The sequence below is a fragment of the Bacillus rossius genome, chromosome 8, assembly GCF_032445375.1.
Source record: "Bacillus rossius redtenbacheri isolate Brsri chromosome 8, Brsri_v3, whole genome shotgun sequence".
Lineage (NCBI taxonomy): Eukaryota > Metazoa > Arthropoda > Insecta > Phasmatodea > Bacillidae > Bacillus > Bacillus rossius.
This window is the reverse complement of record NC_086336.1, coordinates 68600462-68618437: the sequence shown is the minus strand read 5'-3', so window position 1 is coordinate 68618437 and position 17976 is coordinate 68600462. Positions and strand designations below refer to the sequence as shown.

General features: G+C 38.1%; 1 protein-coding gene across 2 annotated transcripts; it reads right to left on the bottom strand.

The window, feature by feature from the left end:
* Positions 1 to 1188: 1188 nt before the first annotated feature.
* Positions 1189 to 17839, bottom strand: LOC134535218 (histone acetyltransferase Tip60). 2 transcript variants are annotated; one of them, XM_063374268.1, is made up of 9 exons: positions 17717 to 17839; positions 16441 to 16498; positions 16267 to 16335; positions 14811 to 15076; positions 12965 to 13156; positions 11823 to 11906; positions 10146 to 10470; positions 8328 to 8490; positions 1189 to 7889 (listed from the first exon to the last, which is right to left on the bottom strand). In XM_063374268.1, the coding sequence occupies exons 1-9, from the start codon at positions 17759 to 17761 to the stop codon at positions 7673 to 7675; spliced, it is 1419 nt and encodes a 472-aa protein (XP_063230338.1). In that variant the 5' UTR covers positions 17762 to 17839; the 3' UTR covers positions 1189 to 7672. The 2 variants fall into 2 exon arrangements, with proteins under 2 accessions (XP_063230338.1, XP_063230339.1); XM_063374269.1 differs by having other exon boundaries at positions 11823 to 11903.
* Between the last annotated feature and the right edge of the window lie 137 nt (positions 17840 to 17976).

The window sequence follows — 17976 nt, the reverse complement described above, 5'->3', positions numbered from 1 at the left end:
TGTAGAAACAAGATTTTATTGTTTTTATTTTTAAGTCATTTTAGTTTTTAAAACAGGGCTTTTGATGTATTTTAGATTTGTACAAATTTACTTATAAAAATAGTATATTAGTTAATAACTATGACAAAAAGTTTTTTTTAAACTGTGAAACAAACTACGTTTTCACAATAACCTCATTTTAAAGCATGTGTAGGAAAGAATTACTCGGAATGATAAAATATACATTTGCTTGCATTTGGTTGGTGTGTTTGAAAAATATTAAAATAAATTATTTATTAGAGATATAGAGATGTAAAAACCAGACATGGAAGAATAATTAATTTCCTATCAATTAGGTTTATACATTTTGGTACAGACTTCATTCTAACTAAATGACAATCCATTGAATTAAATATATGTGTAAAAAAAATTTTGTGATTTAAGTTTTTTTTTTGTGATCAACAATTTTCTATAACAGATTTATCGCAGTTAACCACCGCAAAATCTTGTCCGTAGTAGTTAGTAAAACTATAATTCTACATTTCTCAAGCTATGGCACTGTATATAAAATAATTCTCTGGTAATTATTACATTAACTATTATTGTTTAAGGGAGGTTCCACATTTTTACTTATGCAACTTTGCCAAATATCACTGTACGTTGATTCCGTGTTGTTTTTACTGCTTTCAAAGAAAATTCAAAGAAAATTGGACTTTCTTAACCACTAAACTATGGCCCAACTTAAAGCAGTATGAAAATTAAATATGTTAATGTGACAGGAACATAAAAGAAACTCTAAAATGAGATGTTGGTGGCCATCTTGCACCTACCTAATTAGTTTCGTAATCACATGGAACACCAATACTAATCTGGCAGATACCATTCAATGACGTAAAAGTAACAGTATGTAGTGCACACAAGATTTGACCACCATGTTTTCGAACCTACTGATTCACAATAGCACATTGGGCTGTGTGTGAATAGGAGGGAAATTAATATATTTTATTTCTGTTATGGATGCATTGCAGAACAACCAATGAGAGTAGAGTGGGAAGCCATTTTGGCACGACTGGAGAACTGTTTATATTTATCAACCATACTGTTGCAAGAAATCGTCAAGATATTACAATACTTAAGTGTAATTCAAGCTTTAAAAAAATTAATACTACAATGTAAATTAAATAACCAAAATAAAAGTTAGCAACAATATTATAGAGAACAGAAAGCATCTGTTCAAATGTATTTCACACTGCAGATTCTGGTATCATACAAAAAGGTTGGAACAGTTCAACATGACTATCAATTGTTTGAACTACAGTATGCATATTTTACAGTACACAATCACACAAACAGAAAAATAAGAGAATTTCACACACAACACAAATCATTTCAGGTACTGTTACAAAAAATTGTTTTGTAAAAAAATTTGTTTCCAAAAAGTTAATGGGACAATGTGTGTACAAAGCCATAAACAGTTTCATGTGTTTGTGAAAACATACATTCACAATGTTTCACCACTCTCACAAACAATTTTATCAGAACGTTGTGACCATCATTAGCAACATACATGTATGCCAAGGATGCATTTTATCTCTTATCTAAGGTATTACACGGGAGATACAATATCTCTGTATCGTCTTCATTATGTCTACAACATTCTGACTAATTTTGTCAGTTGTCATGTAACAACCAATGCATAATGCAAGGAGATAACAAAAGAAACAGACAAGCATTCATGCAAGAGTTTCGGCAGGTGGAAACCATTGCAATTTTCTGAACGTTCAAACACAATAAGGCGGAATAAAGAAAAAGGTTTAAAAAAATCTATTTTTTTACATCATACTATAGATTTTTTACATTAAGCATTTAACAAAAAAAAAAAAAAAAAATTTCATTTTTCTGTTTAATTTATGAATGTGCAATGTGAGATATTTTAGAGCCCTAGCATTTTCAGGATTTCAAAACATATTTCCATACAGTTCGATACGAAGAGACATCCTCACCAGCAGCGGTAATGAAGGAGAATATTGTGAATGGTGCGGGTAAGTACGGTACTTTATCAATACAAGAAATATCTTTACACGAGATGAAAAAAAACACATAAAATAAGTTCTTAATTTTTTCCAAACACAAAATTTGCAGACGATACGTGGTTTATTTGTCTCCATTTTATCGGAGATCCTGTATGGACTGCACAAGTAATGGATTTTTTGACTTCACACATTCCAGCAGTTCACAACATTTCTGCACAGTTCTATGTAATCTTACAGCATTATCAATTTACCTCTAGGTATGGGTGTTGGAAGCTTATCAAAATTCAAAGCTAAAAAGAAATTATCTGACAAAACAAATACACAAAAAAAATCCAGGTTTGATAGTCACAAATACACCATTGATTATCCCTAAATAAACATTGATAAAGTTTCTTGATGAATTTTAATTAGCAATAATAAGGGTGGGTGTATGATAAAGTGAATTTTTTATTATTCTTTAAATTGTACTAATTGTTAATTTTTCTGAAGATCATAAAATAGTGTCTGTTGACAGTATTATTGTAGTTTTACTCATTCTGATACAAAAACATAAACTCAATTTTTTTTACAGAAGAAACTATTTGTAGAAGTCTTCACTATTATTGGCAAGGCTTTCCATAAAATTTACTAGGCTCAAAAAAAAGCAAATATTTGTAATATTAACAGATAAAAATTTTTTTTTGAACAATACCTAAGTTAGATGGTGTCTTTCAATTTCAACTTCTTAGAAATAAAGATTGAATATTATCAGATAATGCTGTTGATGAAATACAACAGGAAAAAGTATTTCAAAAGTTCTCATTCTAAATTTAACTTTACAAAATACAGTGATCCAGATACATTAAAAAAATGTTTTCATTAATTATCTTTAGAGGTGTATACCTAGCAACAAAGCATACCAAAACAAGGACAGTGGTACTGGCAGAATTCATGCGTTGGAAAGAGAGAGTAAATGGCCGTTTCTGAGGTTATACTTGTTTGGGTGCTTTAAGGTGAATTTTTAGACAGCACCATAAATGCAATAAAGTACGCATTACACAACTGAAATGTAACAGGTTGAATGTCCAATGTGCATGCGTGCAGAAACTGCTGTAGCCACAAGCCAAAGTCTTCAAGATGAAGGACTCAAGTGCTGCAACACGTACCCGTTCATGTTTCGTGAACATCGGGGATGCACTAAGTATACTGGCATGCCAAATTAAACTTTATGTAAGTGAAATTATCCTGAAATACATTTTGTATACTTGAATAGTCATAACAAGATATAATAGCAACCTTAAAAATGTCAATAATTTAATATCCATGAAAATTTTATTGGGACTAACTCGGCATCAAAGATATTTAACTTTTTTCTATTGGTTTTATTGCTGTCTTTTAATAATTTTTCATGTAAAAGTTGCAGGCCATTAATTTTGGGATGGGTCGAATCCTATTTTTGGCCGAATCCGAATACTTAGTCAAATCCTTTAAGGATTTGTCGAATATCGAATCCGAATCCATGAAAAAAAAAATTATTAAAAAAATTTTTAATTCAAATTGTTGTTTTCTAGTACAAATGAACCTAAAACACTGAGATTATTCCATTAAAAAAGGCATAAAACAAATACAAAGAACTTGATGAAATATGGGCATGCGATGCTAGTTAATATGACCTAAAAAATTAAAAAAAAAAACCTACTTTAACACTACTCATGAGTTAATTTAAGTAATATGAACTTCAGGTACTTAAGATAGTTACATTCAATGAGCACAGAAGCCTAATTTAAAAACCATAATAATGGAACATGCCTGATGTACACTTAGTAGGCCTACTACAGGTAAAATATGTAACGATCAATTCCGCTATTTACGTTTTTTCCCCTCGTAACATAACCCCAAAACGCGACAATTAACAGTCACCAACACAGATCATATCGCAAACACTGGTAAAAGTTATGGTCCTGCCATTTTTCTCATTAAGATACAGTAGAACCCTGTTATAATGTTCCTGCATATAATGTTTTCCTGCTTATAATGTCATATTTTTAAAGTCCCAATATTTCCCCCATAAGGACAATGTATATATTTCCTGCATATAACGTTCATAAATAGTGTAATTTCCTGCTTATAATGTTTGCTTTCTAACATTCAATAAATGGGGGAAAAATGTTTTAAAACCAAATTATTCCAACACTTACAATAAAAAGTTTCCTTTATGTATGTTTATGTTTACAATCACTGCCATACATACATGAATTTTGTTAAAATATAATTTTATGCAATATACTGAAGGTACACAATTTTCATAGTTACGTGACAGTTGGCACCCTTAGTCAACTCTTCTCTTCCTTGCCATTCCAGTGGGTATTCAGATGCACGTACATAGTCCTACAATATTTAAGTTGCCAACCATTGAGCGTAGGCATAACTAAAAGTGTTTTCTATTGCTTACAAATAATTTTTTTTTTCATTCATACGTAGGAATCACAAAATTAAACATTTTCAGGTGGCGAAGGAGTAGACGTTCTCACTCTTAATGTTGTCATCATGAATCGTGAGACAATTTTACAAAAAAATGTGGCAGTGTATCTTTAAAGACAAACAAAATTGAACCAGGGAACAAGACGAAGTTGAAAAATTGTTGGCTTGTTTCAGAATATTCATATATCAAGTATACTATCTTTGGTTTTAACATTAAAGTTGTTTACATAGCTTGGTGAGTCCATTGGTACAAAGCTCGAAAATTGTTAAGTGCTAAATTGAGATTTCCTGCTTATAACGTTTTCCTGCTTATAATGTTTTTTTCTTGTGCTCCCTTGAAAAACATTATAACAGGGTTCTACTGTATACGCTATTTTTCTCCAGGATGTCAATAAAGTTATTTTCCTATATCAAACGTTTTATGTATTTTACAAGTTGAAATTTATTATTAGTTTGAATACTACCACTTACTGATTTAATGTGGAAATTTTTTTAAAGATATTTTCAAGCGTGTTGAAATATGTCGTTGCATCTTAGCATCATTCACGTTTGGTTACGTTGATTCCCGTATAGAGTGCGCGCACGTAGAGGGCTATCAATAAATCGCCGATGATTGAATGCCCCGCGCGCGCTCTATCAAGTATTGAGTAAACTACCTATTTTTTCGTTAGTATGTACTACGAAGTAGAGGTGTAAAAGTAACGAAAATAGCGTACCCGTATGTATTCGTTACTATAACAGTTAGTACTCGTTACTATCGTATAGTTACGTTACTTGTTACTTCTGATACCGCATAACATGCTATGTTATGTTGCAGTAGCGAATTGAGTCGTATTGCGTACGCGTACAGTATGACGTTGCGTAAATATGTAATAATAAATAGAATATAAACAATTAACAATATTTGATAATTAACAGTTTTTGTTAACCAAGAAACAATTAAATCTCATTAGAGCGGTTTTATTATATTATCTCTTTTAAGATAAAAACAAAACAAACGTGAAAATATGCGATAATAAAAAACAAAAACATACATATTTCTAATTTGTAAAAAATACTTTCTTATAAATAGTAAAAAACTTGGACGACGAATTTCCAAATTATACTTTACTTAATAAACAAACATAGTTCTTTGTAACGTAAATTCATTGAATATGCACGTGAATGCGTAAAACATACGAAAAATGCGAAAAACATACGAAAAATGCGAGTAACGAAATGTAGCCGTGTGTAACGTTTCGTTACTCGTTACTAGATGGCGCACCCGTCACTCAGTACCGAATACATACGGTTTGCTACAGCTCTACTACGAAGATAATTATGCGTTAATTCCGTCTTTCGTCCGAGGTACGTTTTTCTGTTTTAATTTGAACGAAATGTGTTTTTGATGCACGGTTTGATTATAAAATGTGCAACTATCATCCCTTAAAACACATATTCACGTTTTTCCCGCATTGCTGGCGCCGGCCCTGACCTCAACACAGTTGTCTCGCCGCGCCGCGTCATTTCAAAACATTCTTCGAGCGGCAAAGATGTAGGTTTGCGGTTATACTGCGATCCCCACTTTCAGTTTTAGATATTTTGATAAAAATCATCGCATTATATTCAGGTAAATATGGTTAAATCTACGGACATATTTCTCTTGTTCTTGGCTGAATGTTTACTAATGTGCGTGGTTTTCGCCAATAGGTTACTTGAATCCTCGCAGATTCGCCGAATCTTCGCAGATTCGACGAATCCTGGATTCGACCGGCCCATCCCCACATTAATTACATTAAAACAAAATTAACCTGAAACACTTCAAAACACATATAACAGTAATTATATGTATGGATATTTGTTTTTGCTTTAACAACGGAAAACAGTCTGTAAATATTTAGTACAAACAAATCTTAACCTTAACACGGCATCAAATACATGTAAGCTATCAGTTTTGTGTCTCTCTACTGACTGACAAATGCTGTGCTAGCTCTACATTTCAATGTTAACTACAGATTGTCATAATTGGAATGCCTACATTTTAACGTACTTTATAAGTTGTCAGTCATTATTTCTTTTTATGACTATAAAATTATAAATTATAACATAATGTATTAAAGGATAGTTGTACTATTATAAAGTTGTATTTGGAACACAATACGTTTGGTATGCATTCTAATTTTTATGTAAGTGACTACAGACATGTTATTTTGCTACAGACGACGAACCACAACGCCGAAAACCATAACGCCGAATGCCAAATTGACTACACCGACAGCTAGAAAACTGCTGTGTACCACAACGCCGAATTACCACAACGCCGAATTACCAAAACGCCGAAATACATTAATGCCGAAAAATGTCATTGCAAGACTGCCACAAAGGTTAGGTTAGGTAAGGTTAGCACACAAATTCATTCAGTTTTTCATTTTGCTCCTGTGCCCCTCCCCGCAACAACATTTTTCGGCGCTACTGTATTTCAGCGTTGTGGTACACAGCAGTTTTCTAGCTGTCGGCGTTGCGGTCAATTTGGTATTTGGCGTTATGGTATTCGGCGTTGTGGTAACGACCCATTGCTACACATGTGTCCGCCATAGATTTTCAGAAAAATACTCCTACCAAACGCCATATACCGGGAGATAAGATGCCAACACATCAAAAATTTAACTTGCAAATGACACAGAAAAGAATAGAAAAAGCTAATACACTAGTCAAAATACTGATGCAACTAAAAATGAATGGCATTTAAACTATCTCACGAGTATATTGTATATACAAAAAAAATGTATGTCATTCATTACCAACTTAATTATTTTTTAAGCCATTCAAGTGGATTTACGTAGCAGGGTATTAATTTTCAAAATGCTTTTACAGTACGAGTTACTTGGACTCGAAGCAGTATTTAAAACAACAAGAAAAGTTTTTTAAACCCGTGTGAAACATGATCGATGTTTCACACTGCAACTCCGACAATGTTCGGTGTCCCTATTCAATAACAGCACCACATTACAGTTGAATGGCCAATCAATCAGACTGGCTCATACAGTTTTAAACATCTTTTTTTCTTTTTTTCCTTTTAGGCTCAAATAACACCTCAAGAATCCAAATGACACTTATTAACAGTTTTGATTTAAAAATTTCATATCAGTTGTTGCAACAATATCGATTTCACTTTGAACCACAAGCCGGAAAGCGTAACGTCCGCGCGGCGTCGCGACGCGCTACCACTTGGCGCGCTTGGACCAGTCCTTGGGCGTCCAGTGCAAGCACTTGGGGTCGATGCGGGTGGCGCGCTTCTCCATGGCGCGCGAGTGGCTGGTGATGAGCTCGTGGTTCAGCGTGATGATGTACTGGCCCTTGTAGTAGTTGATGAGGTTCAGGTTCTGCAGCGTCGAGATCACGTCCTCCTTCTTGATGCTCGTCTGCTCGCAGATCTCGCTGCAACGCACGGACCAACCCCGCACCCTTAGCTGCTGCTGGTTTACCGTCTACTCGCACGACTACCCTTCTCTGTCACTCCAATTCTGGAGCGCCAAATTACATGACACAGAGAGAACATACTACTCTTTTATCTCTGTTATTTTTTGCCTTTTTAATATCTTTTTAACTTGCAGAATGAAATTCTTCAATGAAATTAAAATAAATACTACCATATTCAATCTGGAGGTGTGAATATTACCTTTCTCAGACAGACAGACAAACAAAAAAAAAAAAAAAAAAAAACCTGCAAATGACGTCGAGTTGTAGCTACTCACATGAGTTTTAGAGTCTAAGACCATCCCTAATATTTAATACAAATTAAACCATTAGAAATTCTTTGAATGGAAAGCAGCGCATGTGCGCAGGGCCCGAACCCTACGACACACGGCAACTCACTTGATGGTGATCTGCGGGCTCTCGAAGTCCCCCGTGGGCTTGGCGCAGATCAGGAAGTCGAGGATGGTGTGCGCCCAGTAGCTGCGGTACGAGAGCAGCCCCAGGTCCGACAGGGGCTTCTCCGGGGACCCCGTCTTGCCCTCGAACTTGGAGAGCTCGTAGCCTGCGACCACAGCACACGGTCAGCGGCGGATTCACCAGCAGGCTGAGCAGGCTGAGCAGGCTTGAGCCCGGGGCGGCAGATTTGGGGGCCGAATTAATTTTTTTGCTACCTCATAGAAATCAAAAAGATTTCTGAATGACGGAATGACGGTTTTCTGTTTTCTGATGTTTTACATATAGACATCTGCAACAAATTTTGCCGATGACTTTCCCCCCTCCCTTGTTGTACGTTCCGTGAACCCGTGTAGCAAACTCCCATATTCTAGAGTAAAACAGCCAGTTCGCCCCCCCCCCCCCCCCCCCCAACCAGTAATCGACCTCTGCGTTTAAATTAGTTATTATTTTACGTGCAATTTCAACGAAATGTTGGATTGTAAAAATAATCTAGGACATGAAAATTGTAGAGGCATGGGCGGAAAAAACTTTACAGCCTATACCTTGAAAAATTTGTAAATCCGCCACAGCACACGGTGCCCTTCACTCCGCGGGCTCCGACGCTGGCACACGGCCTGCCTGCGCCTGGTTCAGTGAACCAGCTCAGTGGTCGGATGCACTCTGTGATCCGTCTCCGACCCAGCCAGGATCCGGGCGGATCCTGGCTGCTGACCTCTGATGCCCGGCCGCATCACTGCGCTTCCGGCGTTTCAGTGCACTCCATTGTTGGTTTTCTTTTCAGTACAGTGTTCTCTGCTTTCTAGAGGGTTACATTTCTGTATTGATTTCTTTAAAGAGTAAAAACACTCATTAATATTTTTTTCTTTCTACAGGCACCAATCTCCCTCCCGGACGACCGCCAACCGCCCAATGTCACAAAATTCTTTGCTTTCTGAACAGCTGCAACTTTAGAACCACACCCATAAACTTTTTTTCCTAACTGCAACTTGGTGTTTCAAAAGAGACTATGCAAATCACTCTACCGACGAAAGTGGCACCCAAAAAGGGCCTAGTGAATGTGGAAGAAATTTAATAATTTTCAAGTAATTTTTCATAAACTCATAATCAAAAAGTTTGAGGGCTGCATTACATTCAGAATCACATTAATTTACGGTCAATACAGATCTCAGTTTAAAATATTTCTCTCAATTTGAGACAGTAATACTGATCATTTGACTTTTGAGACACACTGTACTTGAAAAATCAGTCTGTTTTTCTGGCATGCACTTCCAGAAACTTTTTTTTTTCCTTCATGAAATGATAATTATGTACCAAGCATTAAGGTTAGTGTTGTATCACTGTGCTAGCGAAGCACCCAATTATGTATTTATTTGTAAAATTATTGAAAGTACATCACTTCATTGCAATTTGTTTTGTATGGGAAACAGCATTCGACCACTGAACTGGCATTGCCAAATCTCACTGTTGTCATTCAGCAACCAATCAAATGAGTAAATGACAGTTTAATCCAGGAAAAGAAAAAAGTATTTTGAGCAACATTATGACAGTCATGACACACTAGAGGTACGCACGCAGTTATAAAACTGTTACAGTTTCACTCAATAATTTTTGTTAAAACTGTGAAACATAACAAGAATAAAAACAGACGAAAACATTAAAAAACATGAAATATCAACAAAACCAGAGAAATGTTCAAATGATTAAGAAAGAGTAAGTGCGTGAAAACATCAAAGAAAGAAAAAAATTTCAAACCATACTTACTAAATTCTATTAACAATTTTCCATATCCTTTGCGCTGATACGGCGGCATCGTGAGTATACACGCTACGTTGTAGTCTTCCGTCGACTCCTTCTCCTTGGAGAAGTACCCCACTATGTGGAAACCCCGCGCGTCAAAGTCCGTCATCACGTAGAACAGGAACGGGTCCGTATCGTAGTACAGCGTCTTGTGGTCGAGAAACAGCTTCGCCAACAAGCACAGGTTCTGAGCGTACACTTTGTTCTTGCGGCCGTCGATCTCGAAGAACGATATGCTGCCTTTGCGGTAGATCTCGTTGCCCGGGGGATGCCTGAGGTTGCACTTGGCCTGCGTGGGAACGAGAGACAAACACTTGGCTGACAACACCAGGACCACCTACATCTACAAAGGCAATGGTTTAGTTTATACTTTATTTTCTTTTGCCCTGAACTCTCGTCTGCAGCTAGGTCACCACAGACAATGCGTCGCACTGTCACGCTACTGGGATTTCAGCAGTGCGTTCACTCACAACTGTTAACTGGTGGTGTGAAATGGAAAAAATTAATGATAATAATAAATAAATAAATAAAGCGGCTATGTCTCAACCGCTGTAAAGGGGACAACTTAACATTCCTGGAATTATCTAGAAACATTTACATGTTTCCCGGTTAGTTCCTGATCAATTGAAATTCCCACCATTTTCTCAGTTTTCACAGTTGATACACACCCTAACATAACACATATGTCACACAACAGGAAAACTGGAAAGCAACAGACAAACAGCCTGTAGCAATGAACCATCCCAGCAACCATATATGACTGCTCCATGGCTTTTTGTACATATCTTGTAGAGCACAAAACAATTTAAATTTTATTTTTAGTGTACATAATTTCTTACATATATGCAATATTAAGCACTGCGGTGCACAGAAATGTGCCTTTTTACTGCCTTTTTTAAATGTCAGTTATTATTCATTTAATAAACACAGAAAGCTAATATTAGTCACATCTGAAAGCTGAATAGACAAGGTTTCCAAATTGTATTGTTTATACAAAAAATATTGAGATCTACATATTGCATTACCCCTGGAATTTGTGAAACAAATAGTCCCCCCCCCCCCCCCCCATAATTACAATCTTTTTACTTTAGGTAAGATAAAAGTACCAAGATGAAATTTTTTTCTAATACTAGCTTAGTATTTTTTACTACTTGTAAAAAAAATACCAACCTTTAGTTTTCTAGTCCTTTACTTTAGAAAACTGCTTTAAAAAAAAATAATAATAAATCTTTTCAATATACATCAATGTAATATTAAACTTGAGTTTTTTTTGTCCTTTTGCATAACAAAATTAACACTATGGGTAATTTTTCAATTTTTGAGGTTGCATATGAAGTCCAAAGAGGTTTGATTTTGATCATGTTTACCAAACTTTTATGCTACCATCATGAGGGGGCATAAATAAGATATTTACCACCCAGAAATATATCTCTTCACAGCCACTTTGGGCCTCGAATGGAACCGCGAGAGGTGAAAAGATTGAACAAATGAACTTACGCCCAGTTGACATCGAGGTCGTACGGGACGACGTGGGGTGAAGCCGCATGGGTGGCAAAAAAAAAGCTATCTCAAGGCAAGAAACAAAATTCCTTACGTCACGCTTGTGTCACAAATAATGTTGGGAGCGACATCGAGACTCACCAAGTGCATCTCCAGACACTTCAAACTCTTGCGGTACTTCAGACAGAACTCGCAGATGTAGATGCAGGGCAAATGGACCATCTCCTGAAACCAAGTTGGTGAGGTCTGTTAACCGAGTCAACACCTCATTAAGCCTGGTGACAGCTTCCAGATTCCCGTGAGATAACAACAGATACACATCAGGACTGATAGCAGCTCGTAAGAGCTAATGCGCAAGCACCTTGCTGCAGGAGGGGACAGGGAAGAGGAGGGAGGGAAAGAGGGAAAGCCAGGCTGACGACCACTCCACTGGCGATCTTCAGAATTTGCACCAAGTGCACCCGGATAAAGCAAACTTTTTTTACATACAGCTCAAGCCAAACATTAAAAATATTTTGAAGTGAAACTTCTTTGGGCGCAATGTGAGTAAAATTTCAAGGCCAAATTTTAATGCAAAGTTTTCGTGAAACACTGTTTTAAAACATTTCTGAAGCGAAAAGGAAAGAGTTTGGGGACTTGACCAAAGTATTCGTCTTCCTTTTTGTGTGTTGATTTGTCCCCTGCAAAAAAAAAAAAAAAAAAAAAAGTAGTGAGAGAGATGAACGAAAGAATAAGACAAGAGATTGTGAGAATGCACTTGTTTCAGAAAACAGATATAGGTATCCTATACAGTCAGCTGAATTTTATATTTGCTACCAGAGCGTTCGCGTTTACTGCTTGTTCGACCAGCAGCGTAGAGAGCGCTGTTGGAGACAGCCCCTGCATTTCCCACATAGATAGTGCTGCCTGTCATGAATTTCATAATTCTTCCAGAGATTTGGCGTGTTCCAAATGACAGAATTGTGTGAAGAAAAAGTAACACGCACAGTTTTTCTTTATGGTGTATTTCAACAGTGAGTAATATTTATTAAGAAATTTTCTCTCTGTCTCTCTCACTCTCAGTCTCTCTCTCTCTCTGTCTCTCTCAGTCTCTCTCTGTCTCTCTCTCTCTTTTTTCTCTCTCTCTCTGTCTCTGTCTCTCTCTCACACAGCCGTTTTACCCCGTACTATATAGTTACGAGTTGAGGTTTGAATTGCCAAAGAAGTTCACTACTTCTATCACATGTACTGAGTACATGAATGAGTATGCTGGAAGTCCCGGCGGTAAAGGGTGGCGTGGTCACCTGCGGGTAGGGGGAGAAGTACCACGGGCGGATGCGGTGCCGACCCAGCATTATCATCTCGACGTTCTTCATGCGCGTGACGACGTCGTCGTGGTGGGCGACCATGCTGCCCGTGCTGCGGGGCAGGGCCTCCTGGGACTCCGGCCGGGCCTCGGCGCCCGCGGCCTCTGCCCCGCCCCTCGCCTCGCCCGCCTGCACCGCACACTCCGTCACTGCCGGCCAAGTCTACAGCGCCCAGCGTGGTCACAAACAGGGGCGCAACAACAGGGGGGGCAAGGGTATTTTGCTCCCCCTCTGAAACCTTGAAGTGGGGCAAACGGGGGCAAAGAAAGTGCTGTGTAATCAATTTTTAGATAGTAAAACTGCTTAAATAGCACCATTTTCCACCTTGAAATACAAATTTTCCCGGGGGACGACCCCCGGACCCCCCGCTTCAATAGGGTGGGATCGATGATTCTTTATAAAAAATATATATTGCCCCCCCTTTGGAAATAAAGTTGTTGCGCCCCTGGTCACAAACATACACAATACATTACAACTAATACATAAACACTTTCTTTTAAAACTAACATTTGAAAAAATACATATTACTCATTTATGCCTATTATCATTTACGTTTTGTGATACAAACACAGGATGTCCACACAAATCAGCAATAGCATTTTAGTGACTTTACCCTGACTTTCCATGACCATATTTTTGAATTTCCCTTTATGATAATTGAGCTATTTTGTGAAATTTCTGTATTAAATAATGAAACTACATAGCCTCCCCCCCCCAACCCCCCAAATTGCCATAGCTGACCTAGAATTAATTAACAAAAATGAAAATCAAACATAAACCTCACATACACAATTTTATAGTGTGCAGACAATGCACTAAAAAATTCCACTTGGAATAAAAAATTATTTCACAGTCTGGATGTTGCTAGACTGGAGATGACACATTTTCCCACTTGGGAATTTTCGTGACTTTTGCATGATTTCCAGTAAATTTCCTGACTTTTCCTGACCGACTCCAACTTAGCTGACTTTCCAGAATGTGGACACCCTGGAACGTGATAAGCCAATTTAAAAAAGTGTGTGCTGCAAAAGAATAACATTCAAGGAAAAATGGATTGTGTGACAGCGTAGTGATTGGACTATCGACTGCTTATCATTCGGATCTCTGCTCGCTAATGAAAATGTAACACACCCTGCTTCGAGGCAGCAGGTTTCCTCGCGAAGGTATTCAGCTGTATCCATCCCCCACTCCACCTCACCCACCCTGAAGAGAAGATCGACACTAACACTCGCATCCCTATATCTCATCCTTGCTGACCCTGCCTGGCTGAGCCGGGTGGCATGTTCAAACCAGCGTCACTAATGCAACCAGACACTTTCTGAGATGCACCAAGCATATTTCTGTGCTCTTTAATTCCCTTAAGAACAGACAGTTCCCATATGAATTTATGTGTTCTTCAAGCTCATATTTCAATTTTAAATAAAATTTTTCTGTGTCATCTCAATTTCCTTTAAAACAAAAATTCAGATTGATTAGTGTGCTAACATTTACAAGTCATATGTTAAAACCTGTTTTATAATTGTAAATTTTTTACTTGTCCAATAAATTTATTTTTAATATGTAGAAGCCATGTACTGACACTGATGTAAATTACTGTTCCTTGAAAATTCTAAAACTACAATATTTCCAGTGAAAATACTGATATCACAAGTATCGTTAATGAAAAAACTTGTAATACTGATGTAAATAAAGTAAATATTGCAAATTTTATTCACACATTATTTTCACCACATCGTATTTGCGACAACACACGGATGCGACACGGCCGCAGCAGCTCGCGTACCTCGCTCTCGAGGGAGACGCCCTTCCTCTTGCGAGACATCTTCTTGTGGAGCGCGGCGGCCAGCACGGCGCTGCCGTTCACCAGCTCGGCGGCCACGGGCGAGCTGGGGCGCGACGGCACGCTGCCCCCGCCCATGCCCGCGCCCAGCCCCAGCTTCTTGGGCGTGCTCACGCCCGTGCCCTGCGCCGGGCCGTCGCGGCGGGGGAACTGCACCTTGCGCGTGTCCAGCCGCTCCTCCGTCACCCACTCGTCCAGCCGCTTGTTGACTGTGGCACGCGCGGGGCGGGCGTCACGCACGTGGGGCGGGCATCAGGCACGTGCGGGACGGGCATCACACACATGCACGGGGCGGGCATCACACACGCGGGGTGTGGATCACACGCGGGGCGGCATCACACGTGCGGGGTGATATAACACACGCGCGGGGCGGCATCACACGTGCGGGGTGGGGATAACACACGCCCGGGCCGGGCATCACATACACGCGGGCGGGCATCACACACGCGGGGTGGGGATCACACACGCGGGGCAACATCACACGTGCGGGGTGGGGATAACACACGCCCGGGCCGGGCATCACATACACGCGGGCGGGCATCACACACGCGGGGTGGGGATCACACACGCGCGGGGCGGGCATCACACACGCGCGGGGCGGGCATCACACACGTGTGCCTCCCTCCACCCACACTAGCAGCAGCACAGTGATAGGTATTCCATTCCGCACCCTCGGCATCGCGGTCTCGCCGGGTCATCAGACGCCAATACAGTTTTAACAGGAGTACCAAGCGTGAAAAAGAGAACATGAACGATCACTCGCTAGGAATCAGGAAAACTGACAGTAGCGACGAACTCGGAGCGAACTTGAACTGCCAGCGATCCAGGTAAACACCCAGAGTTTATAAGAAAAAAATCTTGACACGAGCAACTCAACTGGTACCGGACGTGTGCCAAAACACAAGAGTGCTAACTAAATTGGAGACTTTTCGGTGTAGTTACTGCGTCCTCGCTCTGTTCTGAGTTTACCGCTGCCTCCCGCTACGTGGAGGTGTGGGAAGGGAATTTTTCACCAATGGAAATATCGCAAAAAAAAAAAAAAAAACGGGAATCAAACCCAGGACCTCCAACCCACAGCCACGAAAGCGTACCACTGGACCAAACGGTCAGTCACTATCATGTGAAAATGATCTCAAGTAACATGAATGTGTGCTTATTACCCAAGCAAATTTCAAAACAATCAAACTGTTAATGCTTATGGACTATACAAAAGACAATTATTTTTTAACTTTCCGGTAGGAAAAATAATTCTTAACGGGGTAAATTTTATAATAGCAGAAAGTATTAGTTTTAATCTAATAAAAAACCTCTGTATAATAATAGATTATTTTATGTTTCAAAGTGATTAATTTAAGTCATCTTGAATTCAAGTAAATATGATTAAGGCACAAGAACTCACAATCTATGTAGTGTACGTAGAAGAACCTCGACTCTCGTATCTCCTTGATGCTGACTATTTCCGCCAGTGCTGCAATACAAAAAAATAAATAAATAAATTTGTACGAGGAGAATTTAAAATCAGTTGACAACTAAAAGACACCCACTATCAAGTTTTAAGAGGTGGAAAACTTACGCCAATCGTTGCCACCGGCCATTCGAACAGGGAGGCGGCATCCTTCGACCAAGGAAGCCTGTATTACAAAAGAAATTATTTATTCAAAAAATGTAAAGAGCATTTATAAAATAATCATAACCTACAATATACATCAACAATCAGAAACTGAAACCATTAGGCAAAACACAGACATATTCCTCTGCCTGATTGTAGGTCTAAAGTTCAGTACAAAAAGGCTTTCCTATTTCATTATATTTGCAGCTTCTTGTAAATTCCTGAAAGTTTATCTTTTTTGTTTGCTTGACACTTTCAACTACCAGTATTTATCTTCCCTTGCCTTAGACTATATCACTCAGCAATTCATTCTTTACCATGACATGTCTAATTCAGTTGGGTTTCCTTAATAGAACACAGCCTATGTAGCATGTTTCTTTATTCACAGACTTCTCTCCGGACCTCTTCATTATTACCTAATCCCCGATTCCTGATTGTATGTTCCCTACCAAAATCTTTCAAAACTTACAATCCTTAACGAAAAAAATTTCTCATAGACTTTGTTGTCAACCCACAAACTGAAAACTCCAGACATATTAAGTACACTAGTTTACTTTCCATTCAAAGTCCAACTTACTAGTCAGAAGCTTTTCATGATGTAAAATGGCTTGATACTCAGGCATTCCATGGAATATGACATTTGTAAAGTTTTCGTCAATAACATTTATTAAAACAATAAAATCTTTTAACTGACTTAAAAAGTATCTTCCAAAACAGTGGTTATTATTGAACTCTGTGTAACCACATAGTGCTAATTGAAACTCAAACATGGAAAAGCACTGTAGTTAGTCATTAAAGTGGGGCTAGGACACACATCATGTGCCCCATAGCAACAACTTAAGTTTGCCATTAGACAGTGTTGTTCATATTTATTTAATGGTACAGAATTAACTATTTATTACATTTCATTCAGTAATTAAAATTAAATTTAAATGTTAACAAGATAAGCCTCTCGATAGAAATATTGAGCTTTGTGCAAAGACCAGTAAATATACATAACCTCAGTTTTTTAAAAATTCTGATGAGAAATTGAGAAATATATCTCAATTGATCTAGGGAAAACAACAACTAACTGTAAAGTAAATAAACGTAAAAACCAAGCTTTTTCAATAATAAATAGTCATAAAATTAAAATTTTAATAGATTTTACTTTATTATGGCTATTTTTTGCGAGACCAAAAAACACTACAAAAGTAATCTAAAATTGACTATTCATAATTAAAAGATAATTTAAGATTACCGCAGAATCACATATAGTCTCCCTTTCGTCGGTATCGTCCGTCATTTCAAACGTATCAGGAACTTTAACATGTGGTCAGAGTTTGTGTTTGTTATTGTAGTTGACCATATTTTTTACCGCGGTTTAACGCCATGATATTCAAGTAGCCTTCTGTAAAACTTTGACATCAAAGTATTATTATTTGTAATCGAAATAATAATATTATAACAACTTCGAGTGTTACCCGCTTGTTTTAATTTCCAAAATAATCGCTTTTTTAT

Bases quoted from the DNA above. Each gene is read 5' to 3' on its own strand.
- LOC134535218 (XM_063374268.1), bottom strand. From the start codon at position 17,761: ATGACGGACGATACCGACGAAAGGGAGACTATATGTGATTCTGCG. The intron at 15,077-16,266 runs GTGAGTTCTTGT...CGCGTGCCACAG, and splicing joins CTACGTACACTACATAGATT to TCAACAAGCGGCTGGACGAG. The intron at 11,907-12,964 runs GTGACCACGCCA...ACTTGGTTTCAG, and splicing joins ACTTCTCCCCCTACCCGCAG to GAGATGGTCCATTTGCCCTG.